Here is a 27,275-nt window from a genome sequence, read left to right as displayed (position 1 = left end):
AAACTTTACCATTTTTCAGATAAGGTAATGGACCATCTTACGTAAACCACCTTATACACTAATGCGCAAGGTTTTTTCTCGAAGCTAACCCCAGTTTCACAGTACACACATACAAGAGCCTTTAAAGGTTTTTTTTTCATCATGCCGAACACCTATGAGTGTTTCACACATTCTAAATACAAGAGTTCTCTAATAGAAACTTCCAGGCAACCGTATCACGGCGTCACTCACAGACCACCGAGTCTTCTCAACTATTCAAACCTATTCCCAATATCTGGAATTCTTAATCGAAGGTACAAATTCAACCACAGTAGGGGTCTGCGTATAACCTTTGGTACCATCCTTCTGATAAGATGAACTTAATCCGCTTCTTAACTTCTATCAATAGTCTTCTAATCAATACTTTTGCGGCAAGATTAAACTGCAGTGAGTCTTCTCGAAAACTCTGGTTCGGATCATAGATAGGTTACTTTTAATAAACGACCCAAGGAACTTTCATTATTTTTATACATATAATTTCAATCATAGTAAGGAAGAACTATCACCTAATGAAATTTATTACAAATATATGCTAATTCTTTGACTCAACCCGGTAACTCTTATTCGATTCCGGCCTTGTATGAGAGGGGCGTGGGCCCAGGGCGGCGGTTTTTCTTGCGGGTAAGGGAGCAGTGTTTCAAAATTTCCTCCAGAGAGCCAAGCTTGCTGAAATCGACCCTGCTCGTCCGTCAGGGACTTGATCAATTGATTGCATAAACTAAACTAGATGAACAGTAATTATCTCAGTAACTTACCGAATTGGCTATTATCAGATAAACGAATATCACAACTGCTCAAAACTTTTATTTCATCTTTAGTTACAAAAAAAAAATTACATAGGAGGAATAAACGCGTTGCTATTATTATAGACATGCTCCAGATGTATTCCCGTGAAATGCTGCAAATTAGGATCGCCAAGCTTCAGATCCATCCTCTTTTGCCACAGTCCATTCCAAACATCCTGCAGGAGCCCTTCTTTGAGGCAAACGCGTTTAACTTCATAAGCTAAGTAAGGTAACCACAATGCCCCTTTGAATACTAGCAGTTTCAGTACAACCACCCCGAAAAGAATAGTGTGTAAGGCTACCTTAACCATGTAAAGTTTAATCAAAAGAACAGTGGGAGTTATCCACCAGATCAACTTCTTTTCCTCCTTCGATATGGTGTGGTGGTGTTTGTTGTGCTTTTCCGATGGGGTTGGCGAACCTGAAATAGTAGCTTAATTAAGATTGTTTAATGTAATAGAATTTTAATGAAAATTGAGGCTGTTAAGTGATGCTTAGTAACTGTTTTACACTCTCCGGGCTAAACAGAAACCTTTCTAGACGGTTAAAAAAAATTCGCTGTAAGGCAAAATAAACATTACAGAAAGAGAAAACCAGTGTTTCATTTGGGCTACAAACAAATCCTGTTAGCTTTAATGAACAGACTGAATCATTCAGTCCCGCTTGGGTTACGTCCCACCCTTAGGGGGTGGAAAGGTGTAACCCTCTTTCTACATGTTTTCGTTCGGTTTTACACTTTAGATACCTGACTGTACGCAAGGGGTCTAATTATGAAAGCGAAATTTATATAAAACGTGTTCTGAAGTTTAACTTAATTAGATGCGAAGGAGGACAAAAATTTCGAAAAAAAATACAGAGAATTGCGCTTCTGGTCAACCTCGATTGTTAGGGCATCCACATAATAGTGTTTAATGACTTTATTTACCTAAGACGAATTAAAAGACATCATCATGGCATAGACGATCATAAAAGACAAAACTGCAGATCCAAAAATATAGAAATTTGCCAATGCAGCTATAGGCATCAGAGATTGAAGCTGGTCGGTGTCGTCAGATGTCGAGTTATGCTTAGTCCTCTTTATAACAAATAGGTTTGAGAGGGGCATAAGTGAAGTGGAAACATTGTATCTGACGGGAAACTGCCTTTCTAAAACATATGGCAAAAATTGTTTTATTAGGAGGGAAGCATTGTAAACGAGATCTAACGAACTAGAGTTTTTACCTTCTCAGTCCATAACAGTCTCAAGAGACAAAGGGGAACAAGTCAATAAAAAAAGTAGAAGATTTAGGAAATTTAAATATCTATTACAATTCATTACAGAAATTAAAAAGCAATTCAGGACACTCAGTTTCATTCTTACGCGCACTTAATAATATGGTTTCTCCGCATTATCTTGACGCCACCTAAAAAAAAGTAAGATTATTAGGTAAGTACCTAGGCCCTAAATATATACATCATTTTCCGTTAACGTTTCCTTACCCAAACCATGAACTCAATGGTGGTTCTTTCTCTATAATTGGAACACCTGCGTGCTGCTGATGATGCTGCTGACAAGCCTGTTTGATATGGCTCAAGACTGATGGGAATATTATCGCTGTGGCCAAAATGATCTTCTTAATGAATAGCAATGCGAAAAAGATCATATTCACTAGTATCAATATTTTTATAAGTTTTGCCATGATTATCACCGACAAGATGAATATCTTCTTTTCTTTCATTTTGTGACCTCTTCCATCCCCATTGGGATACAACACCTCTGAAAAGGGAGACTTTTTACGAACCTAGTTATTTTTAGATTTTACGAAAAATAAATTTAATGTATAGAAAAATAACAAATTTTTAACTTAACTGTGATATTAGTAAGTCGTCCAGCTCCTTCCAGCACTAATCCAATCAAATTGGCACAAAATGTAAACCGAGCTAAAAATTAAGTTAAAAAGATGTTATTGAACCATAAATTATACTGTGTGACATATAAAAGAGAACACTCCGGAGAAATGGTTCGATTTCAATAATTTTTGGTATGCATATTATATGAATGTATTATATGAATACTAGGAACAATCAGCTTTCAGTTATTCAGGTTGTCCGGAAATAGCATTGTAATATTTTGGTAAGTTAATCTATGAAGAAAAGAATTAAAGGATGCATTGAGATGAACAGACACCATTTTCAACATTTGTTATAAATAAGTGAAAAATTCTTAATAATATTAGTTTTGTTATTGCTGGTTAATATAAGAATATTTCTATTACAAGGAGGCCTACTATGTTTATTAAGATACATTTCGATGTCCATGTGATCGTGCATCGGTTCATAAAAACACATTTTTCCGGATAACGGTTTATCCTGACGAAATGAAATAATGGAACTTTTTTTACTTAAAAATATTTGCAGTTCATTAATTCGATTTGAAAAATTTGCGGATGTAACCGACTTAAATATTAGGATAACATTTACATAGAAGACCCCCTGTATATGATGTCCCTGACTAAAATCTCCAATTATTAACACAAAAAAGTGTTCCTATTCCAAGTTATACAATATGCCGAAATTTTTAGTTTTAGTACAAACCACCTTCAGAGTGATAAGTGAAGAGACAGATTCGTCTCTTCAGAGACTCTGGCAGACTAGTGATTTGCTGAACATGGACATGTTATTGAGATAGGGAGTTTTGGTTTTATCATTTACCTTCCTTCATCGACGAAATCGATTGAAGTGACGCACAGAATTGGTGAAATGGGACCTGAAATAGGATATTGTAGACCTCAGCAACGATTCAGGTTTTCTATGGATATGAATGATGGTAGAGGAGGAGGAAGAAGGCGACGATATTCAATTTTCAATAGTAATAAAATAAAATCAATTTGTTACCTTGACCACCCCGATCTCCAGACCTATCACCAATCGAAAATGTCTAGAATATAGTGGGCAGGAAATTACAAAGTTTACCGCATCTCCCACAAACCCTAGCAGCACCCTGTAATACCGTACAGATAATCTCAAGAAGACATCGATCATCTCGTTAAATCGATGCCTAGACGTGTCTAGGAATGCATAAGATAACGCTGAGGGTCAACATATTATTAAGTTTTTCCGGATTTTAGCCATAGAATTTCTTAAATTTTTTATCGATATACTTACGTCAGTATAAGAAACATACATACCAAAGATTATTTAACCCAAACCATTTTTACGTGGTGTTCGCTTTTTTATGTCACCCGATATATCTCCATTGCAATACTGATTTGTTGAACTTAAGTAGATATCCGATTATATTGACACTAGTAAGCCATATCGCCATATATCTAGACTCTAAATAAATAATGGAAAAACTCGGTCCATTACACAATTTTCAGCAATGAACAGCCACCCACATGATAAAACAGTTTATTTATGCACTACAGTTTATCAGTGGGAATGCATTAAACCAATTTATATGTTTAGATGAATCAATTTTCATGTGGCCAATTAGACCCTTTGGCGAAATCAGGAATCATGGGATTTATTTTTTTGCCAGTAACTGGCAAGTCCGCAGCGTGGAATTCATTTAATTATTATGGATGATATGCCACCTGCAGAGAGCTTTCCTTCGTCAGTGAATTCTTCCTTAGAAAATAAATTGTCGTGCCCAATTGAAAACCTCGTAGATAAGAAGTTAATTTTGATAAATTTTAAACGAGGAAGGAAATTACACATTAGCTAACTCACAAGTCGTGAATTACGATGCTTTTATTACCAATCCACAGAAAACATATTTTCTCAACTTTTCCAACTTTTCACTTAGCCAGGACCATATTATAATGGTACAATTCCACAATAATTTTGTTACCAAACTCCATACATTAAACTTTCTGACTTTTTTTATTTCTTAATTTTAAGTCTGTTCCAGCAGAGAGTAAATCGAATCATGATAGTTAGAAACAGTCAGAAATATACATAGTATACAGGTCGAAAGTCTTTACACATTTCTGACACTTTCTACCGACCCGAAATTTCCTCCTTTTTTTGGGGCGAGAAGGGGGTCAACCAAATCAAAAGGTGCCATCAAAAATGATAACATCAGAGACTTTAACAACTTCCTGCAACAACTACAGTTCCGTACCACCTTTTGAATACATCACGACAATAACGACAAAATCATTATGGAAATCTTGATCTAAGACCTCTTTTACGACTTGCAATTTTTCTTTAATTTTAAGAAAGTCCTGACTTCTTTCGGGTCACGAACAATGCATTTCTTAAGCCAAATTCTGTTGATACAATTTTTGCATCGAATTTAACGAGTTTTTGTTCAAAACTGTGGGAATATTGGCAAAAAGCTCGCTGAGCCAAAGTACCTACCGGGGGTTGTAAATAATTTGACTACCTTGTTGAAATGTCCACTTTAGTGAAAGGGAATTTTTGATGGCTAATTTAAAACATAACTTCAGCCATAAAATCAAGGAATCTGAGACAAGAATTGGAAAAAACACAACTGGACCATTCCGAACCCTCTTCGCCTAACAAGACAAACAAGACGATCCCGCTTCTTTTTCCCTTCAACTACTCTACTGTAAGTGTTTTTGTCACAAAGGCAGGAAAACCAAATGGTGTTTTTCTCTGGAAATAAAGATTTTTTATATATTACATGTATGTTCTTAAAGGCCGAAAAGGGCTTTTGTTTTGAGAATATTCGATATTAAATAGCAGAAATCTGACATCCTAACTCGTGGCTGGATGGAGAAAGACTCGGCAGTGTTGCCTGGTAACGTTAGAATATATCGAAACCCCTCAATATGCAGTTTGTGACTAGTTGATTCAAATACAGGGTCTTCTTGCCACAGTTTTCTTCTAATTAAAAAAATCAAATTCTAATAAGTTTGGCAAAATATTCCAAAGTTTTCCACAAAAAGATTCAATACAATTGCCAATCTATCATTAGCTTTATGTCCTAACTGCAAGTTATCGACACATTGACCGCAGCGTCAGCCGTCAAAAACTAATGACTATACATGGTGTAATACATCATCAAAGAGGTATTTCAGAGAATGGTAGTACTCTGCAGAATAATAAAAAATACTAATGGACCCATGTTCAAAAACGCACCATTATTGATATACAGGGCGGCACATTTTCTAAAGTGTTTATAATTTTTTTGTTTAGATTTACTTTTATTTTAAGAAATTTGATTAAATGTTATGAATTGCTCCAAACAGTTAAGAACTGAGCCAGATTGTTATCATAGTAAATTCGTGTTGAAGAACTCCTTTACAAGTACAAGGTAATGTGCAGGGGGGCCATATTGCATACACCAAAACCATGGTCTTAAAACCAGGTTTACCCTCTAAAACTGGAGGTAAGTCGTTTTTCAAAAAACTTCTTACCTGCGTTTTAATGGTTTCCCAAACACTCCCTTAAAGCAATTCAATTTGCTTCTTAAGATCAAAATACATTATTTGTTATAATGTAAAGCAATAATGATCGCTACAATCATCAGTACATAATAAAAAGTAAAAGTTGAGTTATATTTCATACATTTAAGTTGTAAATAACGTAATATTAATGATTTTTTAGCTAAACGCAGATCGAAACAAATATTTTGAGGCTGTAATGGAACGGACGAAAGAAACATCTGCAAGAAGGGCTCAAATATTATCATCCTGTCTCTTTCTGAGTCATGACCTGGAATGAAAAAGGGGAGATATACAGTATAAATTGTTTGACTCTGATGTTCTGAACCGAACGACCAATCGTCGGATCTATGTTAGACATACGCCATCTTTGTTCGGCATATGTCTGGACGGTTGGGTACTCCGTCTTACGTATGATGATACCTTGACCCACTCTCTGCAGAACTATCTCTGTATTAAATAGATTATCCCCTTTAACTTGCGTTAAAAGACTACAGTGGAATGTGTGAAATTCGGATATAACCGGTTCTTAGAGACGCCATCGTTTTTTGCTCTGGCACTGGCGATCCCTATTCACGCTGAACTGACCTTCGCGGTAGAATGTGAAAGAAACACAGCCATTTTGATATTAAGAAACCTTTTCAGCGTAATTTTACTTTTAACCTAATTTTGCTTAACTTTATTACTTTAAATTATAATAGATTATTATCGTTTAGATTTAAACGAACATAAAATTATAAAAACTGTTGAAAATGTCGTCCTTTTACGAAGACGCCGGACTCCACTCTTTACCTCATAAACTAACGAACTGTCAAATATTTCAGGAGTATTGTAAATGAAGATTTTGAGAAATGTAATGGAACGTTACAATTTCAAAAATTTAACTCAAGGCAGACGTGAGAGAAATGCTAAATATGAGAAAAAATATGAAACTTTGCCACCCTGTATATCGAAAATGGTCCATTTTTGACTATTTTTTATTGTGCAGAGTGCTATAGCTCCCTGAAATATTTCCATGATGATACCCCATTCCATGATGGTACCCCTGTATACTTATAACATAGCATGAATAAATTTATTTAAATTTTGTTCCCTCGTACAATAAATATGGTTATCTCTGAAACCCATAAGAAATATGAATGCGAATTTCTCGTAGAAACGCACACAATTAAAATTACGTAATTAAATGGAATCGGTGTCCAGCGACTGATATAGCACTAGATTAATTATAGTAGACCCCTCTACAACACGCGTTCATATAACACGGGTTCGTATAACCTGCTAAAAGAGATACGGTAAAAGAACAAGACAGATTTTGAGGTTTTATTACGTTTTAGCTTCAACAATTAATATAACTTTTGGTTGGCAACACGAAAGAGAATTGTGCTTCTCAAATTTCGTGAAAATCTCATTTTTAGAGGAAATCGTCTCAGTGTGTTTGAAGCTGCGATGTAAATCAAATGTGTCTGAAAAAATTTTTATATCGTAGAATTTACTTTATTCGGCTTAAATTTGAGGGAAAAAGTTTTAGGAAAATAAATCTTTGGTAAATGAAACCCGATATCATCTAGAAATACTATATATATTGGGACATAAACGGCTCATGTATTTGACTTGTATGTGTTATCAGTCTCTGGCGGAGGGCAGATTGCTTATGAAACCTGGAAATATCTCCGGTTTTGTTTATAAACTCATGCAGATTGCGAATTGATAAGTTGTAAAAATTCTTTAACCAGATTCAACTCAACTCCAAGGAATATACACACTTTTCTATTGACAAAATACTGCGGCAGAAAATTGAAAAACTTCTCAAAGAAAACTTAGTTGAAATCCAAGGAAAAAGTTAAATGTAAATCTAAATATCGAAGCAAAAAATCTCAATGTAAGTAAAACTCGTATAAATCTAAAGCTGTAATTTAGATCAATTCTTCAGACTTTCCAGTTATAGTCACCGCATCTGAAAATAAACATAGTTGTTTACCCAACAACTACGGTAAATGATACTTTTTCGTATGCGATTGCAATGCGGCTGTGCGGTGAGGTAGTGAAAAGAAATTTTCCATCAGCGGGTATAGAATTTTTTCTCCAAGCACAGAGCGCATTATTCACATTCATGTAAATTGAAGCCCTAATAGGAAAACTACAGAGCTCATAGGATTCAAACATTGGAAAATTAAGGGTAATACCTAGATTAGAAGCGCCATGAGACATTAGAAACACTACTTTTCAACGTTGATGATAAAATTTCAATTATATATATTTTGAATGCATATGGGTCATGTGATTAGTGTTACAGTCCTGGATTGGTTAATCCTTAATACGCTGGTGGTCAAAGACCAATCCGCACCTCCACGTGGTGACCCCTGGATACCTCCTCTTCCTTGGTCAGGTAACCATCCCCGGGAAAGAGAGAGGTAACAGACGTGGAAGGCAGAAAGACAAATAAAAGTTCGGTACTACTAACTAGTAGACGATGAAATATTTTTAGATTTTTTACACGTAAACCATAGATGTCTATAATTTAACCAGTAAAGCAAGTGCATTATCTCAAGAATCAAATATATATCATATGAGATAAAGTTTTATCCTATACCTCCAGTGGAGGTAATACCCCATCGAACCACGAGAGCAATAAACAATGATAACAACCTAAGATTCCCCTTTCAATAATTTTACCTTCGTGCGACTTATCGTGAATCACCCCTTCGACTTCACGAAAACTCCTTTCCCCTACAACTTGAATTCCCTGAGGCACTTCGAACGCAATTCCATGGGAAGTTACAAAATTAACCAACTTCCTCTGTAAAAATTTCACAAACTTGTCCCATTCGGTGTCGGTGCTAAGGAATCTTGGAGTTGGCAGTAAATCCGCGACTGCAAGGCTGTCCTGCTTGATTTTAACAAGTTTAAGAGGTCCATACGGAGGACCGTAGTAGTCAAATTCCTGCACGTACTTTGCGATTCGAAAAGTAACACAAAAAAAAGGCCGTTTTGTTTTCGAACACTTTTTATGAAGGTCTTTCACGTATTCGTCCGTTGAGATTACAGCTCTGATGAGAAACAACAGCACTGATACGCGAAGGAGTAATCTCCAAAAAAGAGCCTTGGGGAGCATGATGTTGGTTATGACTACTAGATGGTTGAATACCAAATAGCAGATTCAATGTCAATGTGGCCAATTTATTGATAAAAATGTATTTCAGTAGGTTAGGGTGGCCGCTAATTAGGACCTAATTACAGAATTAAGTTGTTAGCGCAAATGCGGAAAATACATCAATATTCCTCAAACAATCTGAGTTAATTGGAAAGTTTCACTCTTTAAGGTCTAAGAGAGTTAACCCACAAGAAAATTAATTCATTAACTTAATTACGGAGAGACGAAAATATTGATTGAAAAGTTTACTGTTATAAAAGTGCAAGCGCATGTTTGGCGCCCAAGGATACTTAACTCTGACACTGCCCAGTATTGATTATTTAAATTTCTATATGACCTCAAAACTAGTAATTATGGTGGAAAATAAATCAATATAATTCAAAACGAATAATCTATTTTGTAGTAAATAATATAAATCATTATTAAACGCACAATAAAAATTACTACTTACATCGATTTAATAATTAATTTAAGACCTAAGAGGTGCGTAAATAGGTGTTATAGACACAGTACTTACTTCCAAAAAAATAAGATATTAAATTAGTAAGGTTTTATAAACTTAAGCTGCATAACATTACAAGTAACCGATCGGTACCAAATCAGTTATTTTGGAAGACGTAAATTAATTAAAATTACTGACACAGGCTTAAGTAAAATGAAGGACTGTTATACTAAAGTTCTTGATTTTTTTTTACTTTGCACATTTAAGCATACTTAATATACTTAGCACAAAATAGTAAGTAGGCAGAACCTCCACTTCCTTTCAACAAAACAAACAGAATCTTATTAAGAACCTTGAGGCATGAGATGCGTTGATTTGGGAAATATAAATATTTAAGCAAGCATAAGATTTTTGACGACATTCATACATTTTCATAAATTTTGGAAAATGATCTGAATATTATATAATGTATATATTTCTGGCTTTTACGCAAAAGTCCCGTAAGTTGTGCATTCGTAAATAAACTGAGCATCAATTAAAATGGTACATTCGAACTTTGACTGGTTTTTGAGACTTCTTTGTACTTAAATAGATCAAACGATTTTCATAAGCGAAGCCATCTTCCATTGGCCTCTTTATCACCTCTCTTACGAGGGCAAGATGATGCTTCGTAGATTTTTTCCCCAATTCCCTAATACAGAGAAGATAATGTTATTTTGTTGTTTTTTCAGCATATCTAATTTTTTAGAAGAGTATCTCTGGCAAGTTTACTCTAGTGAACCGTGTAGAGATATGTCGTACCTCGAGTTATATTAAGTTTTTTTATATCCTGCATATGTAGTTCACTAGAAAATGTGCTTTTTGCAAAAAAATACTTTCTATAACAATGGCCACCTAGATTATGGCCAATTTAAAAAACATTAGCCTTTATTGTTTTGGTCATAAAATCAAAATATTTTAACTTGGTTAAAAAAAAAAGTGGCAGTCATAGTATAATTTTTTCAAAACAGCGACGCATATACAATTTATAGCCAATTAGCTTACTAAGTAAATAATGAGCACCATATATGTGTCATTATTAACAAATTTTTCAACAGTTTCAGAAAAAAGGCGAAAAAACCTACCAAATCCAATCAACACGCCCAATAATCATTTATTTTAAAACTAGTAGTGAAAACAAGGTTATATTCAATAAATATATGTAAGATTAAAGGCTAATTTTGAGGAAAGTGAGAACTGTGAGAAAAAGTAAATGTGATTCCCGTGGCAAACAGTTAATAGATCAGTCTTACACCAAAAGTCTAACATCTTCCATTAGTTTAAATCAAAGATCAGTTTATTTAACCGCACCAAGACTGTGCCTCTCTTCAAATAATAAATACTGCTTGGTTATTAATAGATTAGTTCGCCATCGGTTTTAACTTTAAAATCTTATACTTTTGGTTCTCCAAACTGTCCAAAGAAAAATTGAAAAATGTTTTTGAAATGCACAACTAATTGTTATTTCTCTTAATTATTATCTCTTTCTTGTTGAAATATCGTGCACAAATGGAACATCAATAAACTCCTCTCAAGACAAACTCAACAAAATTAAACTAAACTTACCTCACAATTTAAAAGAACACCAAGAAAAATTACGAACATTTGGGCGTATAGAAACATCTTTGCCCACCTACAAATAACCTTATTCACGTCCTTAAACCAATTTACGTCAAATAGTTTCCAAGAGCAAGAATTTCCCTATCTCCATTACTCTTAGCCTCAAAACTAGTCTTCACAGCCAAGTCTCTTTAACATCAATGTTAGGATGACTTTATATGTAAACTTATTACGGATATCAGTCACATTGAAAGAGACTCCTAATACCTACTTTTAACAAATGAGTTTGATGCAATAGTTGGCTCAAGAAATTGTCTAAATCGTAATTATGTGATGCTCCCACACTTCACATGAAGAACTCCTGAGTTGAATGGGACAATGTGAGTCATGCATTTGGAGGCCTGTCCAGACAGCTGATTTCTAGAACTCGTAAACCCCTCAAACTGGGATCAGTCAATTTTAAACCTCTTGGTTCGTATACTCGTTCATTTTGTTCAGCTATGAACTTTGACACTTTTTTTAAACACTGAAAGGAAGAAAAGAGAGGTAAGAAAAAATAAGGCGAGTGGAAAAACACTAGGTGTTAAATATTCTATTCTTAACCCGCACCTATTGTACAAAACAGAAGGACAAAGTATGTCTGTGTTTTGATCATTATACATATATGTAAAATATGTGAGTCACAAATATTCCAAAATAACAATTTCCCTTCTCATAATCTCTCTTTTAGTTTCTATGTAACTTAGGTGACTAATAGTACTAACTCTCTAGTTCTTACACCAATTACCACCAAATATACAAGTATCACAAGAATGCTTTAATATTCTATCTTTATTACAAATGCAAACTTGTCCTACCTTTGAATGGATTAAGATTATCTTAACTTACCTTCTCATAATGAGTTTCTTTACAAATATAAATTAAATAAGCTGTCAGACACGCTAAGCACCCTTCACAATAAGTGGAACATGTGGCTCTTTCTGCTTCTGCAAAGTATCCATTGAGTCGTGTGATTGTTGACTCAAATGTTTGTTTTTCCAACTGAAAAATATTAAAAAATTACAATTTGTAATTGAATACACAGTCACATAAGACAATGAAATGAAAATGTATATATTTTAGGAGTTGAACCTGTTTCATCAGAAGTATTTAATCTACAACAAGAAATATGTTTATTACAGATTGATCTGCAGTATTAAGTGAAATATTTATTAAGTCAATTAGGTCAGTTTACGTTTCTGTGATTGAATAGAAATAAAATTACAAGGCCTATAGTGTCACATAATTGTGTGATGTTTAGGCATCATGATCCTTAGTGTGACCTTTGACAAGGTATTTAGACTTACCCTTCCATCTAATTCTGGTGGAAAACTACATTTGAATCGTACTACTGTTCCCTCTGTGTAGTCCCTAGGTATAAAAACTTTAAGACATTGCGGCTGGGCCATTTGTTCAGTTTCTCCTGCCCTGCCCCCATTATTGTAATGATTACTCATGATGGAGTAATGTGGAAGAGTACAAATAGATTGAACTTAGGTATAAAATAAAAGGAAAATGCAAGACCCAGCTTAAATGTACTACTAAGTTTCACATAACTCAATTTAAATACCCTGGTTTCAGATATTTAAAGGAAAAACAAAAACTATTTGACTGAAAGCAGGAAATCTAGGAAAATCACCAACTATTTTGCTCTTTTCCTGCGAAACAGCTGACAAATGAAAACAAATCTGACTTTGACGTGTTAACAAGGAGCGTTGAGGTTAGAAGCTAAGAGACTTTTGAAAGAGGTGTAAACTGATTTCTCGTGTCGTCATTGAGATGTTACGATATGGTGGTTTATTTTAGAATCATCAACACCTTAATTAAAAGATTAAGGAAAAACTTAACTGATTAATAGCTAGTAAGTAGGCACCAACAGAGTTTTACTGTACTGTTCTGCGTTTACCTTATTAAGCTTTTAAAAAAATATCCTTTTTTTTTTTGAGAAAAACCGTTGGAAAAAGTTTATTATCAAAATGCCCAGTTTTTCAAGCTCTTGGAAACTTTACTTGCAAAATGGTTAACAGGGAATTTTTGGTAAATATTTATGTTAAAGATTCTTATTTTATGGTTTATCTACAATACACTTCAAATAAGAACTTTTAGGAGACTTTAAGTGCAGTACAGAGGTTTTCAGTATTCCAGGCAGGGAACACCAAAAAAGCAGTATTAACAAATTATTGAAAAAGAAATCGTTTAATTAAAAATATTTCAAAACCCGTTAGAAATACGAGTTCTTTTGCAGAATACCCTTTAATAAAAATAATTTGAGTGTTCCAAAAAAAAATTGTAGCTAAATATACAGTGAGTAATTTTAATATTTGTACACCACGATATTTTATTTTACAATTATCATAATGTTATTCAAATCACAATTAAATGATAGGGAATAATATACTTTATTAAAATATGTGTTCGATTCACATGTAACTTAATTTTTATTGAAATAAATACAATTTGTAACAACTAGCAAAATTGAAATTAAATTAGGTGAAAATTTTTGGCAGCTTTAATATTCGGATGATAATGGTTTTCTTAATTACTACAAACGAATGAACAATTTGTTTTCTTGGTTAATATTTTGTGGGGTAACCATTGTTATCTATAACGGCCCGTAACCCTTTAGGCATATTGCAATTTTTTAAAAAAATAGTCTGTTTGAAAGTGACCCATTCTTGTTTTAATCATTGTTTTAACATTTACATTGAAGATATTAGAGTTTTATTTATTTTTCAGTCTAATTCGCCCCATAGATATTCGATAGTATTCAGGTCTAACCTTAGGGCAATTGTAAAGTAAATATTCCTACACCAAACGTAATTTGTGTTTTTTTTTATCTTAGTAAAATTTAAAACTATGTGAAATTCCCATTTTCTCGGCACTTGGACATAAATTATTTTTCAAAATATTTCAATAAAAATGTTTATCCGTTATAGAATTTATAAGAACAAATTCACCTACTCCAAATATGGAAATACACCCCCATACAAGACAGCTTCCGTTTTCATGTTTAGCAGTAGGTTTAATATTATTTATTTTAAATTCTTCACCATTCTTTTGCCATACCATTCTTCGACTATCGGATCCAGAAATGTTGTATTTACTGTCATCAATGAAGATAACGTTATTCCACCAAGTATCGTGCTTCAAAGTAAGCTCTTTTGTATAATTTAATCTTCTTCGGTTGACTTCACTAACAAATGGTTTTTTCCAAGCAACGCTTCCATTGTATCCATTTTCTTTTAATGCTAGGCGTATCGTTTGAAGATGGACTTGTTTCTCAACGTCTCTGAAAAGTTTATCGGTTAATTTTGGTGCGGTCAATGCTGGATGATTTTTTGGATATTTCGAATAATGGTTCTCTTAGCACACTCATGCAATTTATTTGTTTGATCCTTTTGGGGCATAGACTTGATAAGATCCTCTTGTTTAAGTCATCTAATGATATCTGCTACTGTACCCTTGTTTACATTACATAACTCAGAAATTTTTCAGTAAGACTTTCCATTGCGCATATGGAAACTCACAAGTTGTCGTATATCAAAACTGGTATTCCTTTTGCGGGCGATTATACTTATTAATAGTGCAATGACTTAAATTTATTTAAAATGATTGTCTTTTATCATCACTCGAGTTGATATGCATGTATCAAAACAACATTCCAATGAAATTCCAAAATACAAAAAAATATTTTATACAGTGTCCGAATATCGAAGTATCCCAGAAAGTACACTTAATTTTATTTTAATTTTATTAGTCGTTGGAACTTTTCACTTTTTTACACTGAAAATTATGTCAGCTATCAACGGAACACGTATTTTATAAATTACAATATTTTGTATAGTATTCATTGCGATGTATATAAAATTACTGATAATAAAATGAAAATATTTCAGTGTCCGAATATTAAAGTTACTCACTGCATGTCCTTCCTATAACACCAAAGTGACATGTTTACCGCGCGATAGTGCAAAAGTGTTACGTTTCGCATACACTTCCGGATCCGGGAGTTTACAAAATTTTAAGATAACAATGGACGGGATAATTAGTTTCAAATCACTTTAAACTTATAGTCTCAGACCTACATATAGTTTCGGGCTAAAAAAACCAACAACATTGAGAAAAACCAGTTTATATGAAAAAAGGGGGACTGCTTCATACCTAAACAAAAACATGATGACGCTGTTGCCCTATTTGTTCTTCATATACCTATTTAGACAGGTCTTAACAATCCTGGCGGAACTCCAGAAATGGACATCTCGCATATAGGAGGTAACTACATACTTAAATACAGAAACGTATCAAATCCGCGTTCGTGAGGGGTGATATCTTTCGTCGTATCATAGTTGACCCCACCGATAATTGTCGAATACAAAGGTCGGTGTGTTTTTCTCAAATAAAAATTCGCCACTTTAGGGTGATGTAAAGTTAAGGTTTATTTTGGAATAAAAAAATATGAAGACTCTTCCTACAATAACCGTTATTCAAAAACTTCAGCTGCTACTGGAGAAATGTTCAAATTATTATGAATTAAACTGCGTAAGCACTTGCTTATGACAAAGATGATAAAAATATTCTTAGATCGTATATAACAATAAGCAGTCTTATCGAGACATTAAATAAATTTATGTATGACTCATTGTCATAAATCAACAAAACTGCAGCAACAAGCAAATAAGAAATTCACTACATACGTGAGGAGTAAAGACTAATGACAAGTAGTACCTTCACTAAAAAGTACGACGATTTTTCTGATTAACTACATTACACAACTGCATTCAATCATAACCATGTATTGCTTTTATTTTGATTATTATTTTTGATGATGTTTATCTACGAAACCCATACAAAACCTAATAAAATGCGATTTTTCGCCCGATGAAACCCCAGCATAGAAATTCGCGTCATTAAGAGCTATTTAAAGCGGAATTAACACTGTCAAAAACAGTTGAAAACACACTTTAAGTAGGTTGTAAGTACTTTTTGCTACTATACAGAATGTTCCAAAAAGGTTATGTCAGACTTAAGGAGGTTACATGGGGCATTACGGTCAACAACTTTTAGACGAAAACCCGTAGTCAAAAATGAGTCTTTTTGGCTCCTAAGTTATTTTTGCTTAAACGACTTTGATGATTAACTTAAGTGAAAAGAATAAAAACAAATAACATAAACACTTTTTTGTCTCCTGATACAAATTATCAATTGCAGTCCTAGACTCGATGTTGAAATTTGTTTTTATTGTAATCGCAACAACATTCGTTTCTTTGACAAAATTTTTTTATGTTTGAACTGTGTAAATGGCCCAATTTACGTTTGAAGAATATGTGGAGATGCATCTCATTTATGGCGAAGCAACATGCAACATTAAAGAAGATGAGTGTTTGCCGATTCGTCGATTACGAGAAGCAGGCAGTTTTACACCAAATGAAGGAATCCAATATTCTCGGACTGCTCGAACAGTGGCATTTGAGGAATAGGTTTTGCATCGAATTGATCAACAACCTACCACCAGAACGCATGTAATAGAGCAACAAATGAATGCTGCCCACTAAATAGCGTGGCAGGTATTTTACGAGCAGCTCTTGCATTCTTACCATTTTCTAAAAGCTCTAGCACTAGATCCACAAGATTACCAGCCACGAATACATTTTTGCCAATGCTTTTTACTATCCCAAATAAATTGGATATTAGTTCGTAAATTTTATTCACTGATAAATATTGCTTCACTGAGGACGGGTGCTTTAAGAGTCAGAACTGCCACATATATGAATCAAAATTCTCATGTATGAATCAGAGCTCATCGAGACGAATTAGCATTTACACATGAGCTGGTATTGTTGGCGACTTTTGAATTGGCTCCTACTTCCACGTCGACTAACTGGTAACATTTACTTAAATTTTCTGCAGAGGTGTACTTCCTAGATTATTGCACAATACACACGTATCTATGGGTATACGAGATAGAATGTGGTTCCAAATAACGGTGTACCTTCTCATTTTACCCGTACTGTACAGGATCATCTAAACTAACATTTTTATGGGGGATGAATCATAAGAGGAGGACCTACCAAGTAGCCAGCACGAAGCCCTAATTTAAACTCGTTGGATTTTTTTCCTTTGCGGTTTTGATGTCATTGATGTTTAAAATTTTTATAGTCGCCCAATACAAACTCTTAGAAAGAGTGATGACAGCTTCTCTTTCCCTGTAGCAAGAATCGCACATCTTATAACGGGTGCGCGATTCAATGATTCAAAAAACAAATTTATGTAATCAGGTTGGGGGACATCATTTTGAACCTTTATTATCATTTTTTTTGCGTTATCTTTAATAAAAATTAAATAAATGTCGAAGTTTTTAGGTGATAACGAGTTAATATTATGTTTTCTAACAAAAATTATTTTAAAACCAAAATGGCTCATTTTTCAATAGAAATTACAAAAACTGTTCATCGCAATGTCCTTAAATTTGCCATAACCACTTTTGGCACACGCTGTATGCCCAGGTCTTCTAATTTTTCTCTATTCTAAAATAAGAAAAGCCTCATTTAGAGCTAAGATGAGAAGTACAAAATGGGTAATATTAAAGTTATCAAAACTCAATTCTATATCGTACATTCTTAGTAGACTATATGGAATATCAACATAGCTAGGAGCATTAGTGACGCAAGAAGTTTTCAGTATACGTACAAGGTTCTATTCTTTTCATTACATAGTACTCACTAATAAGACTAGATATTAGTTGCTTGCTTACCTATTTTAAGAAAACGTTTTGCACGCATTGGAAGGAAATGTTTTCTATGTAATATAAGCCTCATTTTTAAATCGGCTATTTACATATTAAATATGAGGAAACTTTGAAGAAGAACAATTTTTAATTTAGGACAAAATGTGTTTTGGTGGAATACGGTGGAATATGATGGAATGTTTGGCCAAAATCAATTGGTTTTCTCTGGAGGGTATTTGGTTTTTTAAAAAGTTGTTACGGTTTTATCAGTTTAAGACGTGATGGCTGCCAATTATTACTTATAATTGGCACCTCCGAAGACACATGACGTCATCAATTACTTTGGCCATATAACAGACTCATCCTTGACAAAAACGATTTTTCCATCATCGGTTTGTGTAAAAAGTATCAGAACTAAAAATCAGTATCTTTGTACTTTATAAGTATCAATTAACTCTGTTCTTCGTAACTTGAGACAAACCTTTTTACAATAATAATTAAATTTGCAACACAAAATCTCAAGTTAGTTTTCGACGAATTATTACAAACTATTTAATATCGATAGTCACAACATGCAGCAGAGTTTCTTGTGTCTTTTCTTAACTTCTACGGGGGGTGCTGATGAAACCGTGTGCAGGGTGTGTACAGTAAGTTCGATATCTTTGGTCTCCTCAGATTCTGAAACAAGCAATTACTGAAATTCTCTTAGAAAAAATGTCCATTCAATTACCTGTAAAGGCTTCTACTGGTTTATCAATGGTGTCGTGATCAATCCACGTAAGCCCCATTTCGACTTTTTCCGCCAAATCTTGCCAGTGTTTTCTGTTTTCCGCCGTCCCTTGATACAAAGCCTTCATCCATGGGAAAGTTTCAGACAGCACTTTATATAGGGGAAGGCAAATGACGTCAATAAAGCCTACTTGCATTTGGGGTAACTCGTCTTTCCTTTCTCTATCCATCATTGCCTACAAGCTTGGGCGATGACGACCTATTTTTGCAATTATATGAGTTCTTACGATTGGTTGCTCTTTCAGTTGCATCTTCTCCAAATCACCCTGGTCAAAAAACTCGTCCGCCACCAATTTTGCTATCCTATGCTGCACTTCCCATGGTTTTGCTATTGCGCTTACATCACAAGCAGTCATCATCATGCCGGATAACACTAAGTTACACGGGTTGTTTTTGGAATTTCAAGGACGCAAAACTTTGGTACTTACGATCCTTTTTGTCATCACTCTGCCAGTCGAATTCTCCATTCTCGATGAGCTCTAGGAACTTGTTTCTTTTCTTGAAGTACATCGCCAAGTCAGTTGAGAGAATGGCAGTTTCTACGAGTTTCATTACCCTCCTATAATCATCAGGAGATAAGGCCTGAAAAGAGAAAGTGAATAAAGAAGCAGAAAAGTATTAGATTTTATATGGAGGCTCATACAATGGTAGTTCACTAAGAGCTGCAAGAACGTAGCTAGATGCTAAGAATAGTTACCAGGTATAAACTCTGGTTGTGCCATTGTCAGCTACTCAAGGTATATTCATCGAGAGAGGAGATTGGTGGAGATGAAGAATCTAACCATTTTGCAGTTACGGCCGACATAACAGACAGACTTTATAGGGTGTATGAATTCAATACATAACAGTCACCTTCAGTTTTGACCCCTAACATTTAGAGCAATAAACATTTTATTACAGTCATGAAATTCGGTTATAACGGAACTTTATGTTGCAAAACTTCTAACATTATAAACTTCCCTATAAGCTTAACAGATGAAATTTTATATGGGAACTGTAAAACTGTTATTATTCCAAAATGTCGATGCTGTTTCCTCTAAATGCATGCACCGAGTAATAATACGTTTATTATTATGCTGAGTGGTAGACACAAGCACAGGCATAGTAAAGTCTGTAGTCAGATTTTTTTTTTAAGCAGTCACATTACTCTTGTGAGATGTGTGGGAAGATGTGATATTCATTTTATAGATACATCCTGAGCTGTTTGTTCATGTAAAGAAAAAAAAATGGCTTTCGATAGGGATAAAAATATTTCAAGCATTTTATTCCTTTTCCTTTAGCAAGTCTTCAATGGGATTTCGAGCTTTTGACAGAAATTTAATGTGGGTTTTAGCAGAGTATTTTATGAATATTGAACCCTCTAAAACGAGAACTCCAGTATAAATAAATAACCTTGTCATCGATTATTGTTTTTTTTTTTTTTTTTTTTTATCGCAACCCTTGAATAAACATATGACCCACCTACTTGAAAGATATTATTGCTGTCCGTATTCAGAATCATCACGCACTGATCAAAATGATGATGTTCCATGGTGCTAGTGGAATACAAAATGGCCAAAGGTGATTCTGTTTTTGTTTGAAAAGCGTTATTGGTCCCCCTATGATCCAAATCGTGGCAAAGGCAGGCAACCAGAAGTCCTAACATTTCCAGGTCGTTCATAAATCTGGAAACCATAATCGGTCAGCCTAAGTGGAAGTAATTTAATGTGTTTTAGTTAAATGGTAGGTAAATGGAAATGAGGAAAACCAATTTTGGCAGTGTATATTGCTTCATCAATTCAGGTGGCTAATCTAACGTGGTTTTCATCCATTTGCTGGAGATATAGGACTCTTATCCGAAATCCGATTAAGGATTTAAACGTCGACATAAATTACGGGCTAAAGGAGGAATAATCGATACTGTCATGAAACTTGGAAGACGTTCAGAGTAATATTGTCAATTATTCTAACGGTACAGCTTTAATATTGGATGATACACGATACACGAATAGCTTGAAGCAGGGTCCGGTTTAAATTGACCCTAAACGTTATTAATGTTGAATAACAATTGAGACCAACCGCTATATGTAAAACATTTTCAGGACAAATCACAGAAAGCTAAACTATATTTCTTCAATATGGATATTTATTTCTCGTGAAAACTCGTCTTTTACACTTCCAACAATTTTGTAATTTGACACTCAATTTGAAGAATATATTACCCCTTTTACCAATGTCTTTGTTATTTAATATATCAAAAGCCAAATGTATTTTCTAATCAGAAGTGCAGAGCAGCTAGAAATTTGAAAGGATACACTTTGTGAAGGATTTTTTTACAGTTTCAGACTGTATTTTATAGGTGTATAAAAGACTCTAAACGTAGAAAGAAATTTAATTAGGCGTCACGTGCTTTATATTTTTTAAGCGAAATTAAATTTTTCTCCAGTCTGAAGGTGAAAATTGCTGCAAGTGACTCTTAAATGTTTTGCTTTTTTCGTTCTTGATGCTCAATATTTCTAATGTCTAATTAAAAATAAACAAAATTATAGAAAATGACCGTAAAACGTGATGCTCCTTTCATTAACGCATTTAGAAAGTTCATTGGCGCTTTATAATTCATATGCCAAATTATGTTGTTACTCAATAAGCCTGAAGGTTTATGCAGATCGGAATGACTGCAGCGAGCCCTAAATTACGTTGTTTCTGTGCTCAACGCATTTGCCAAATTGAATTCTCCTCAAATTGAATTCCTCCACAAACTGCAGGTTATTTAAGATTAGAATAGTTGCAAGCGACCATAAATCCGTGGAAGATAATCTCATTATCTTCCACGGAAAACTCACTCATAGTCAACGACATAAAGAAAGACAGATGTCGAAACGTCCATTTGGACTTTTGCCAGATTTTTAAAAGTCTTACATGGAGCATTTCATTTATAAAAAGATAAAAGTCATTACAAAGGTTATATCTAAATAAATGAAAACAATATTCTTATTGAGAACAAAATCAACTGCGTTTCATTTATATCAACTGGAAAAGCAACGAGAGGCTAGAAATCCCAACATAAAAGCCAACCAATAAAGATACCATTTCGAAAGAAAATTCCCTAATTAACTAATTAAAACGTACAAGTAGTAAAGATTCAGTTAAGATAGCTATTGGTTTAACTGTTTCAGCTTGAATGGAAAGACGAGAGTTTAATAAATGTTGGCTTTTGCCGTTGAGCCGATGAGAAGAGGTTTTTAATGTGTGTGTGTGTAGCTGAGTTTGCCAGAGATATAAAACTCTTAACCGAAATCACTTTACTAAATAGGTCCGTTTAATGTGTGCGGGAGCACTCACCGTTCTAGCCATTTATTTTATAGTTACTATGGAACATTCATGTCGCGTTTCACGTCTAATTGCACTTCTTACCTCTCCATTTTCCCTGTTTTGAACATAGCAAACATGGTTTGGGTCACATTCAAGGCGTGTCTCCAGTTGTGGTATTTCACTGGCCGATAATTTTTCTTCACGCTCAGTACCCATCTGCACAGAACCTTAAAAACAAAAATCCCACATTATACCATTAATAAAATATATTATATCTCTACGATATCGAATTGGGACAATTTTCTCGTCTCGGCCATAGCAATTTATAAACTTCTTAAACTACTTACCTCGTAAGGGATATGAAATTGCTGGACCAAATTGCATTCGAGAAACATTCGGATGGTCGCTTTGCAGGTTTCGTCGTCGGACAAATCGAAATCGATAAATGTGAAGCTAAAAGTTACCAAATATTAAAGTTAGTTCATCTGAGCGGAAGTAAGTTTATAATATGAAACCTTTTCCTTCTCAGTCACTTTGATGTATCTGACAAATTTCTTTTTAACGTGAGGATAAAAGATTACATGCCATTAATTTGTCTTAAACTTAGTTGCAGGCATAAGATTTAAGCATACGCTTTTATTAAAACTGTGTTATGTTCAAGGAATAAAAGATCAAGTTTAATCACGTTCCCGTTTCCAAAAGTCATTGTCAAATTTATCGCTGTCCGCTTTCCTGGGCACATTTATCACAGTCACAAGGCGTTTGCCTAGAGAGAATCAGATCAAAACGCATGGAAAAAATTAGTATGAATCTTTATGTGCTCGCCTGTATAAATATCAGGGTCACGTTTTTCTAATGTGTTCTTGGCAAACGCAGCCAACCGATTTATCATCTTTATCAGTGTCCGTTTCGTTCACGGTGGCGTAAGGTATATTTATGTCACCGATATACTTCCAGCTAATTTATAGATCTAAAAGCATTTGGAGTCATATTTCACCGTCCTACATACACTTTATTAGACCTCTAATGGTCATCATAACACAGGACTATATGACACACCCGTCTTTTTAGCGCGAAATAGCCGTCCCGTACCTAATTTTCCAGCTGAATGGACTTTTAATGTGTGTCTAATTAATGTTTTCGAGATCCTCACTTTGATCATTTTTCAGACGGACACATTTAATGTTCAGTTTCTAGACATTCTAAAAATTTACAGTTGTGGTTTTCCTATACATGATAGTATTGTCGGCTTTAAGAAAAAAAAATCACCCTTAGGAAAATCACGTTTTTAAAACTTTCTTTAGCACAGCTATTCGTATTAGCCCGGTCTATAAGATATACAGATTAACATTCCAGATATGCTATTGGATCGATTGATTGAACGGCATAACAGGCAAAACTTAAAATCTCTGGACTTTGATAATTACTATCAAGTTGTAAAGAAACTGCTGCTAGCATATACCCCAGGATATTTACGAATGTTTGACTAAGATCAATAAATGTATGTTTAATGTCTCAGATAATGAAAGGTCTACTCATGACTTACTTCTCATATCAAAGTACGTAATAACGACTGTACCAGGTGTTTCGGAATACCGTGCCGTTGTATTTTTACCGTTTGATAAATAACGAAAATGATGAATTTTACCGCTTTTTACAGAAAAAATACGTGTCCTTAAAGATAAAGGAAATTTAATGGTTTGGACATGAAATACCATTTTCATGAATAGAGATTCACACATAAAACGTATTTTGAAATTAGGGGACATTTAATTAGAGCCGGCAGTTGAATCCCGGCGGGAAGTAAATTCTTTACTTCCCTCGGTACGTGAACCGGTATTTTTCTTTCGCGAACGACGCGAAAATATCCCCATTTTCTGTTTAGACAAAAATGGAAAAACAACAGGTACTCACCTGTACAAATTAAAAAATTCAGCTGACGGAATCTCTTCACGGACCAGTTTCCTCGTGGCTTCGTTGCTAGCTGTGGCATGATATGACAGACACTCCAACGCTACTTTTTGCTTGGCCATCAACTTGCACGCATTCTCATACATTTGGGTATTATGTATGCCCAAGCCACAGAAAATGGCAAAGGCTTCGAATAGAGAAACATCACTGTCTGTAAAGGGTGCTCCGTTTTCTTTATTAATTAATTGTGCCACGCCTGAAAGAAAAAAGAGAGCGGCTTGTCTTATTACGGCCGTTCTTCGCTTTATCTTTAAGAGCTTTGACACACATAAAACAAAAGTAAGCTTAAGTGGCTTTGTCCGTTCCAATTAGTCATTTGATGAGAAATCTGAGTTGATTTTAGAGTGGAGATGTGTGTTACCTATAAGAGTCCTTTGTCCATTCATGATTGGCATACACAGTATTGTTTGTGCAGATTCAGCATCTCCTTCGCTATGTTTCTCACACAACCACTCGCCTACGTCACCGATGTTTAGTATCTGACCAGATGATACTGCATACCCGGCTATTTGAGCTAGAATTGAACCTGCCAAGTCGTATGAAGATGGTCTGAAAATAGATTGAAATGTCCTACTCGCAGCAAATACCAAATCGAAAATCAAACGAAAGTTATGAAATTTTTGCTTAATATGTTGTACGACTTCTCAAAAACCACATAGATAACTAAGATAATATATCTGTTTCCTTTTTATATACTACTTTTCTTCCCATAACTCCCTTCAAATCTATCCCTAATGTCTTTTTAACATCTGTTGCGAAACGTAAAAACCTAAGAACACTCTGTTTGATTACATCTGGTCGGTGCTCTCAAAGACTTCCATTTCTATTGCTTTCTGGATTATCGAATAAAACAACAAGACTAAGAATAGTTATCTGCAGGGGGTGACATCGACCAAGGGTAGCAATCAGAGGAAGTATTAATACTTATATTAATAGGTATGTATGGTCAAACTACCTTGACACCAGAGTCTTAGCGCCACCTTCTCTAAGCTCAAAAATGGTGGTAAAAGGACTGGGCTTCTTTAAAAAATTGTCTATCATATCTTGTCCAGTTACGGAACCGCTTATCATCCTATTAAGGGGCATCGGACGTTGAATGGCCTTTCCAGGCCTTTCTATAATCTTCTGTAAATGGCTCTGAAATGAAAGCACTAAGATAAAGGAAACTGTAGGTACGTGATAATCAACGTGTTTTTCCCAATCTCAATCGTGACTTTAATGTAAAATAAATCCTCAGTGGTTTGAGCAATTTTTAAAACCAGCGCTCCTCAAATATCTTTAAGCATGCTTTAGCTCTGGAGATTTAAATTATATATTGAATGAGAGTTCCAATCATCAACTTATACTAAACTAACTTCCGTATATAGCTGGAGAATTGTGTGAGAAAACAACAAAAGGAAGAGAACGTTTTCGTTTAAATGGCCTTTTTAGCATTTGAAAAGATATCCTAATAGGTTAATTTGCTTTGAAGAGGGAGATATTGCCTTCATTCTCCCCATCTTCTCAGCTTTAATTAGATAGAGCAGGTGAAATCGCTAGCTATAACAGAATAAGCAGGTCTGTTTCCTTTTTAAATAGATCGATCTAGAAGTTAAGCTGACAAGTTGCTCGAATTAATCAAATTAATTTTCACCTTCATGAGATGGGTCAGTTAAGACGGGAAAGAATATAGAGAACATGAAAAGCTATAAGATGAAAGTGGAAAGGTTTTAGCATTTAGCAGTAATTGTAGTGGTAAACGGCGGTAAAATCCTGAAATAGCGCCCTTAGACAATTTTTTCCCTCCACGTAAACGTCCTCTTCCTCCGTAAAACAGTTTGTCCTCTTTGTGAAAAAAAAATTGTAACCAATTTCACTTTATGGCCTAAAGTTCACATTCATATTTGTTGAACCGTGATTAGGAAATTCCCCGACCAACTCGAATGTCCACTCTTTTTCCTTGACACCCCAGTGACTCGGGACTCAACTTTGGGTGACTCTCTGTATTGACGAATTTCTGAAGAACAACTCTGTCTGAAACTTCTCCAACGCACCAAATCTATCCCAACAGTTCTTGCGACAACTCTTCATTAATTATTTGGTAGTGAATGAATGGCCTTAATAATGCTTGAGGAGCTTAGGCGTATGGCATAGGTATGCCATTTTCATCGTCTCCACGGTTGTTGTTCTTTGCTCTTGATCCAATTTTAATTTTAAATCAACCTTGCGATTCCTTTAATTTTAAACTAACTGTGCATTATTTGAGTTTTCCGCAAGTTTTACTTCAAAATTACAAAAATTAATCTTTTCAGCTTAGTAGCGTCGAGTGATCTGTTATATGCTCACTCAATTCATTTTAATACTGTCGCGAAAAATCTATATTTTCGACAACGTATCGTTGGATTGCGACTTCTTCATCAGGTTTTGACCTCAGTTTTCTAGTAACCAGAATACTAGTTAATTTTTAAAACTATCATAAACCTTAGAGAAAAACTGAAAAAAGCCTCATCATGAGGGTCTTTTAATGATTCTTTAGTATCAATTTGAATTTCTTAATGCAAGTTGAAAATTTAGGTTAATACCATATTCACTTAATAGAAATATAGACAAAACTATAACGTTGAAATTAATTTTCTGAATTTCAATCTCAAAACCGGAAGTGAGTATGATAAATTGACTTGAAGCGAAGCATTTACTTTTCACTGTCCATTATGTTCAGGATCATATTGTGTTTGTTTTGTGTATAAATTAGTCATTAGTTAAGATTTGGAAGCCTCAATAGCAAAAAATAGGCTCTGGCTTTTGGCCTTCACTGGATACATGGAAAACCTTAATATTAGACGAACGCTCTACAAAAGCCCTAGCCAATATAGTGCACCTTAATGATCAGGGTGTTAATATTCCTAGGGCACTTTCGTTATAAAGGGCTTTTTACGCGTTTTTAAATTGCTCTATAAACTTGCATAATACTCTGCAGCATGAATTTTCTGGCAAATAAGTGCCTATTTACATTACAATAGAACCAAAATGGGAACTATAACATTCGTAGGTGTCAGCGCAAGGAAATTAT

The 27,275-nt window shown here is 34.5% G+C and overlaps 5 protein-coding genes across 5 annotated transcripts in view; 1 reads left to right on the top strand and 4 right to left on the bottom strand.

Annotated features, from left to right (window-relative positions):
* sprt (PDZ domain-containing protein sprite) overlaps positions 1-27,275 on the top strand; it is a 129,534-nt gene that overhangs the window by 27,719 nt on the left and 74,540 nt on the right. The gene's annotated exons all lie outside the window — the stretch shown is intronic.
* LOC136343360 (uncharacterized) lies at positions 391-9,682 on the bottom strand. Its single transcript, XM_066290053.1, has 2 exons — positions 8,894-9,682; positions 391-1,245 (listed from the first exon to the last, which is right to left on the bottom strand). Exons 1-2 carry the CDS (start codon positions 9,330-9,332, stop codon positions 872-874), a joined length of 813 nt encoding a protein of 270 aa, XP_066146150.1. The 5' UTR covers positions 9,333-9,682; the 3' UTR covers positions 391-871.
* LOC136343369 (uncharacterized) lies at positions 2,168-3,973 on the bottom strand. The gene is made up of 4 exons (XM_066290063.1): positions 3,699-3,973; positions 3,516-3,570; positions 2,304-2,580; positions 2,168-2,227 (listed from the first exon to the last, which is right to left on the bottom strand). Exons 1-4 carry the CDS (start codon positions 3,843-3,845, stop codon positions 2,191-2,193), a joined length of 516 nt encoding a protein of 171 aa, XP_066146160.1. The 5' UTR covers positions 3,846-3,973; the 3' UTR covers positions 2,168-2,190.
* Positions 9,749-13,136, bottom strand: LOC136343371 (golgin subfamily A member 7). The gene is made up of 3 exons (XM_066290065.1): positions 12,759-13,136; positions 12,301-12,453; positions 9,749-11,938 (listed from the first exon to the last, which is right to left on the bottom strand). Exons 1-3 carry the CDS (start codon positions 12,906-12,908, stop codon positions 11,798-11,800), a joined length of 444 nt encoding a protein of 147 aa, XP_066146162.1. The 5' UTR covers positions 12,909-13,136; the 3' UTR covers positions 9,749-11,797.
* Pde6 (phosphodiesterase 6) overlaps positions 15,863-27,275 on the bottom strand; it is a 31,039-nt gene continuing 19,626 nt past the window's right edge. Inside the window, exons 5-14 of the mRNA XM_066290030.1 lie at positions 25,182-25,363; positions 24,588-24,775; positions 24,170-24,422; positions 22,603-22,708; positions 22,358-22,482; positions 20,430-20,628; positions 19,393-19,546; positions 19,192-19,337; positions 18,906-19,140; positions 15,863-18,853 (exon numbers count right to left, since the gene is read on the bottom strand). Of these exons, the coding sequence (XP_066146127.1) occupies positions 18,741-18,853; positions 18,906-19,140; positions 19,192-19,337; positions 19,393-19,546; positions 20,430-20,628; positions 22,358-22,482; positions 22,603-22,708; positions 24,170-24,422; positions 24,588-24,775; positions 25,182-25,363 (1,701 nt within the window). The 3' untranslated portion in view covers positions 15,863-18,740. The remainder of the gene's footprint in view (positions 18,854-18,905; positions 19,141-19,191; positions 19,338-19,392; positions 19,547-20,429; positions 20,629-22,357; positions 22,483-22,602; positions 22,709-24,169; positions 24,423-24,587; positions 24,776-25,181; positions 25,364-27,275) is intronic.

Source organism: Euwallacea fornicatus, chromosome 14, assembly GCF_040115645.1.
Source record: "Euwallacea fornicatus isolate EFF26 chromosome 14, ASM4011564v1, whole genome shotgun sequence".
Lineage (NCBI taxonomy): Eukaryota > Metazoa > Arthropoda > Insecta > Coleoptera > Curculionidae > Euwallacea > Euwallacea fornicatus.
This window is presented reverse-complemented; position numbering and strand designations above follow the sequence as displayed.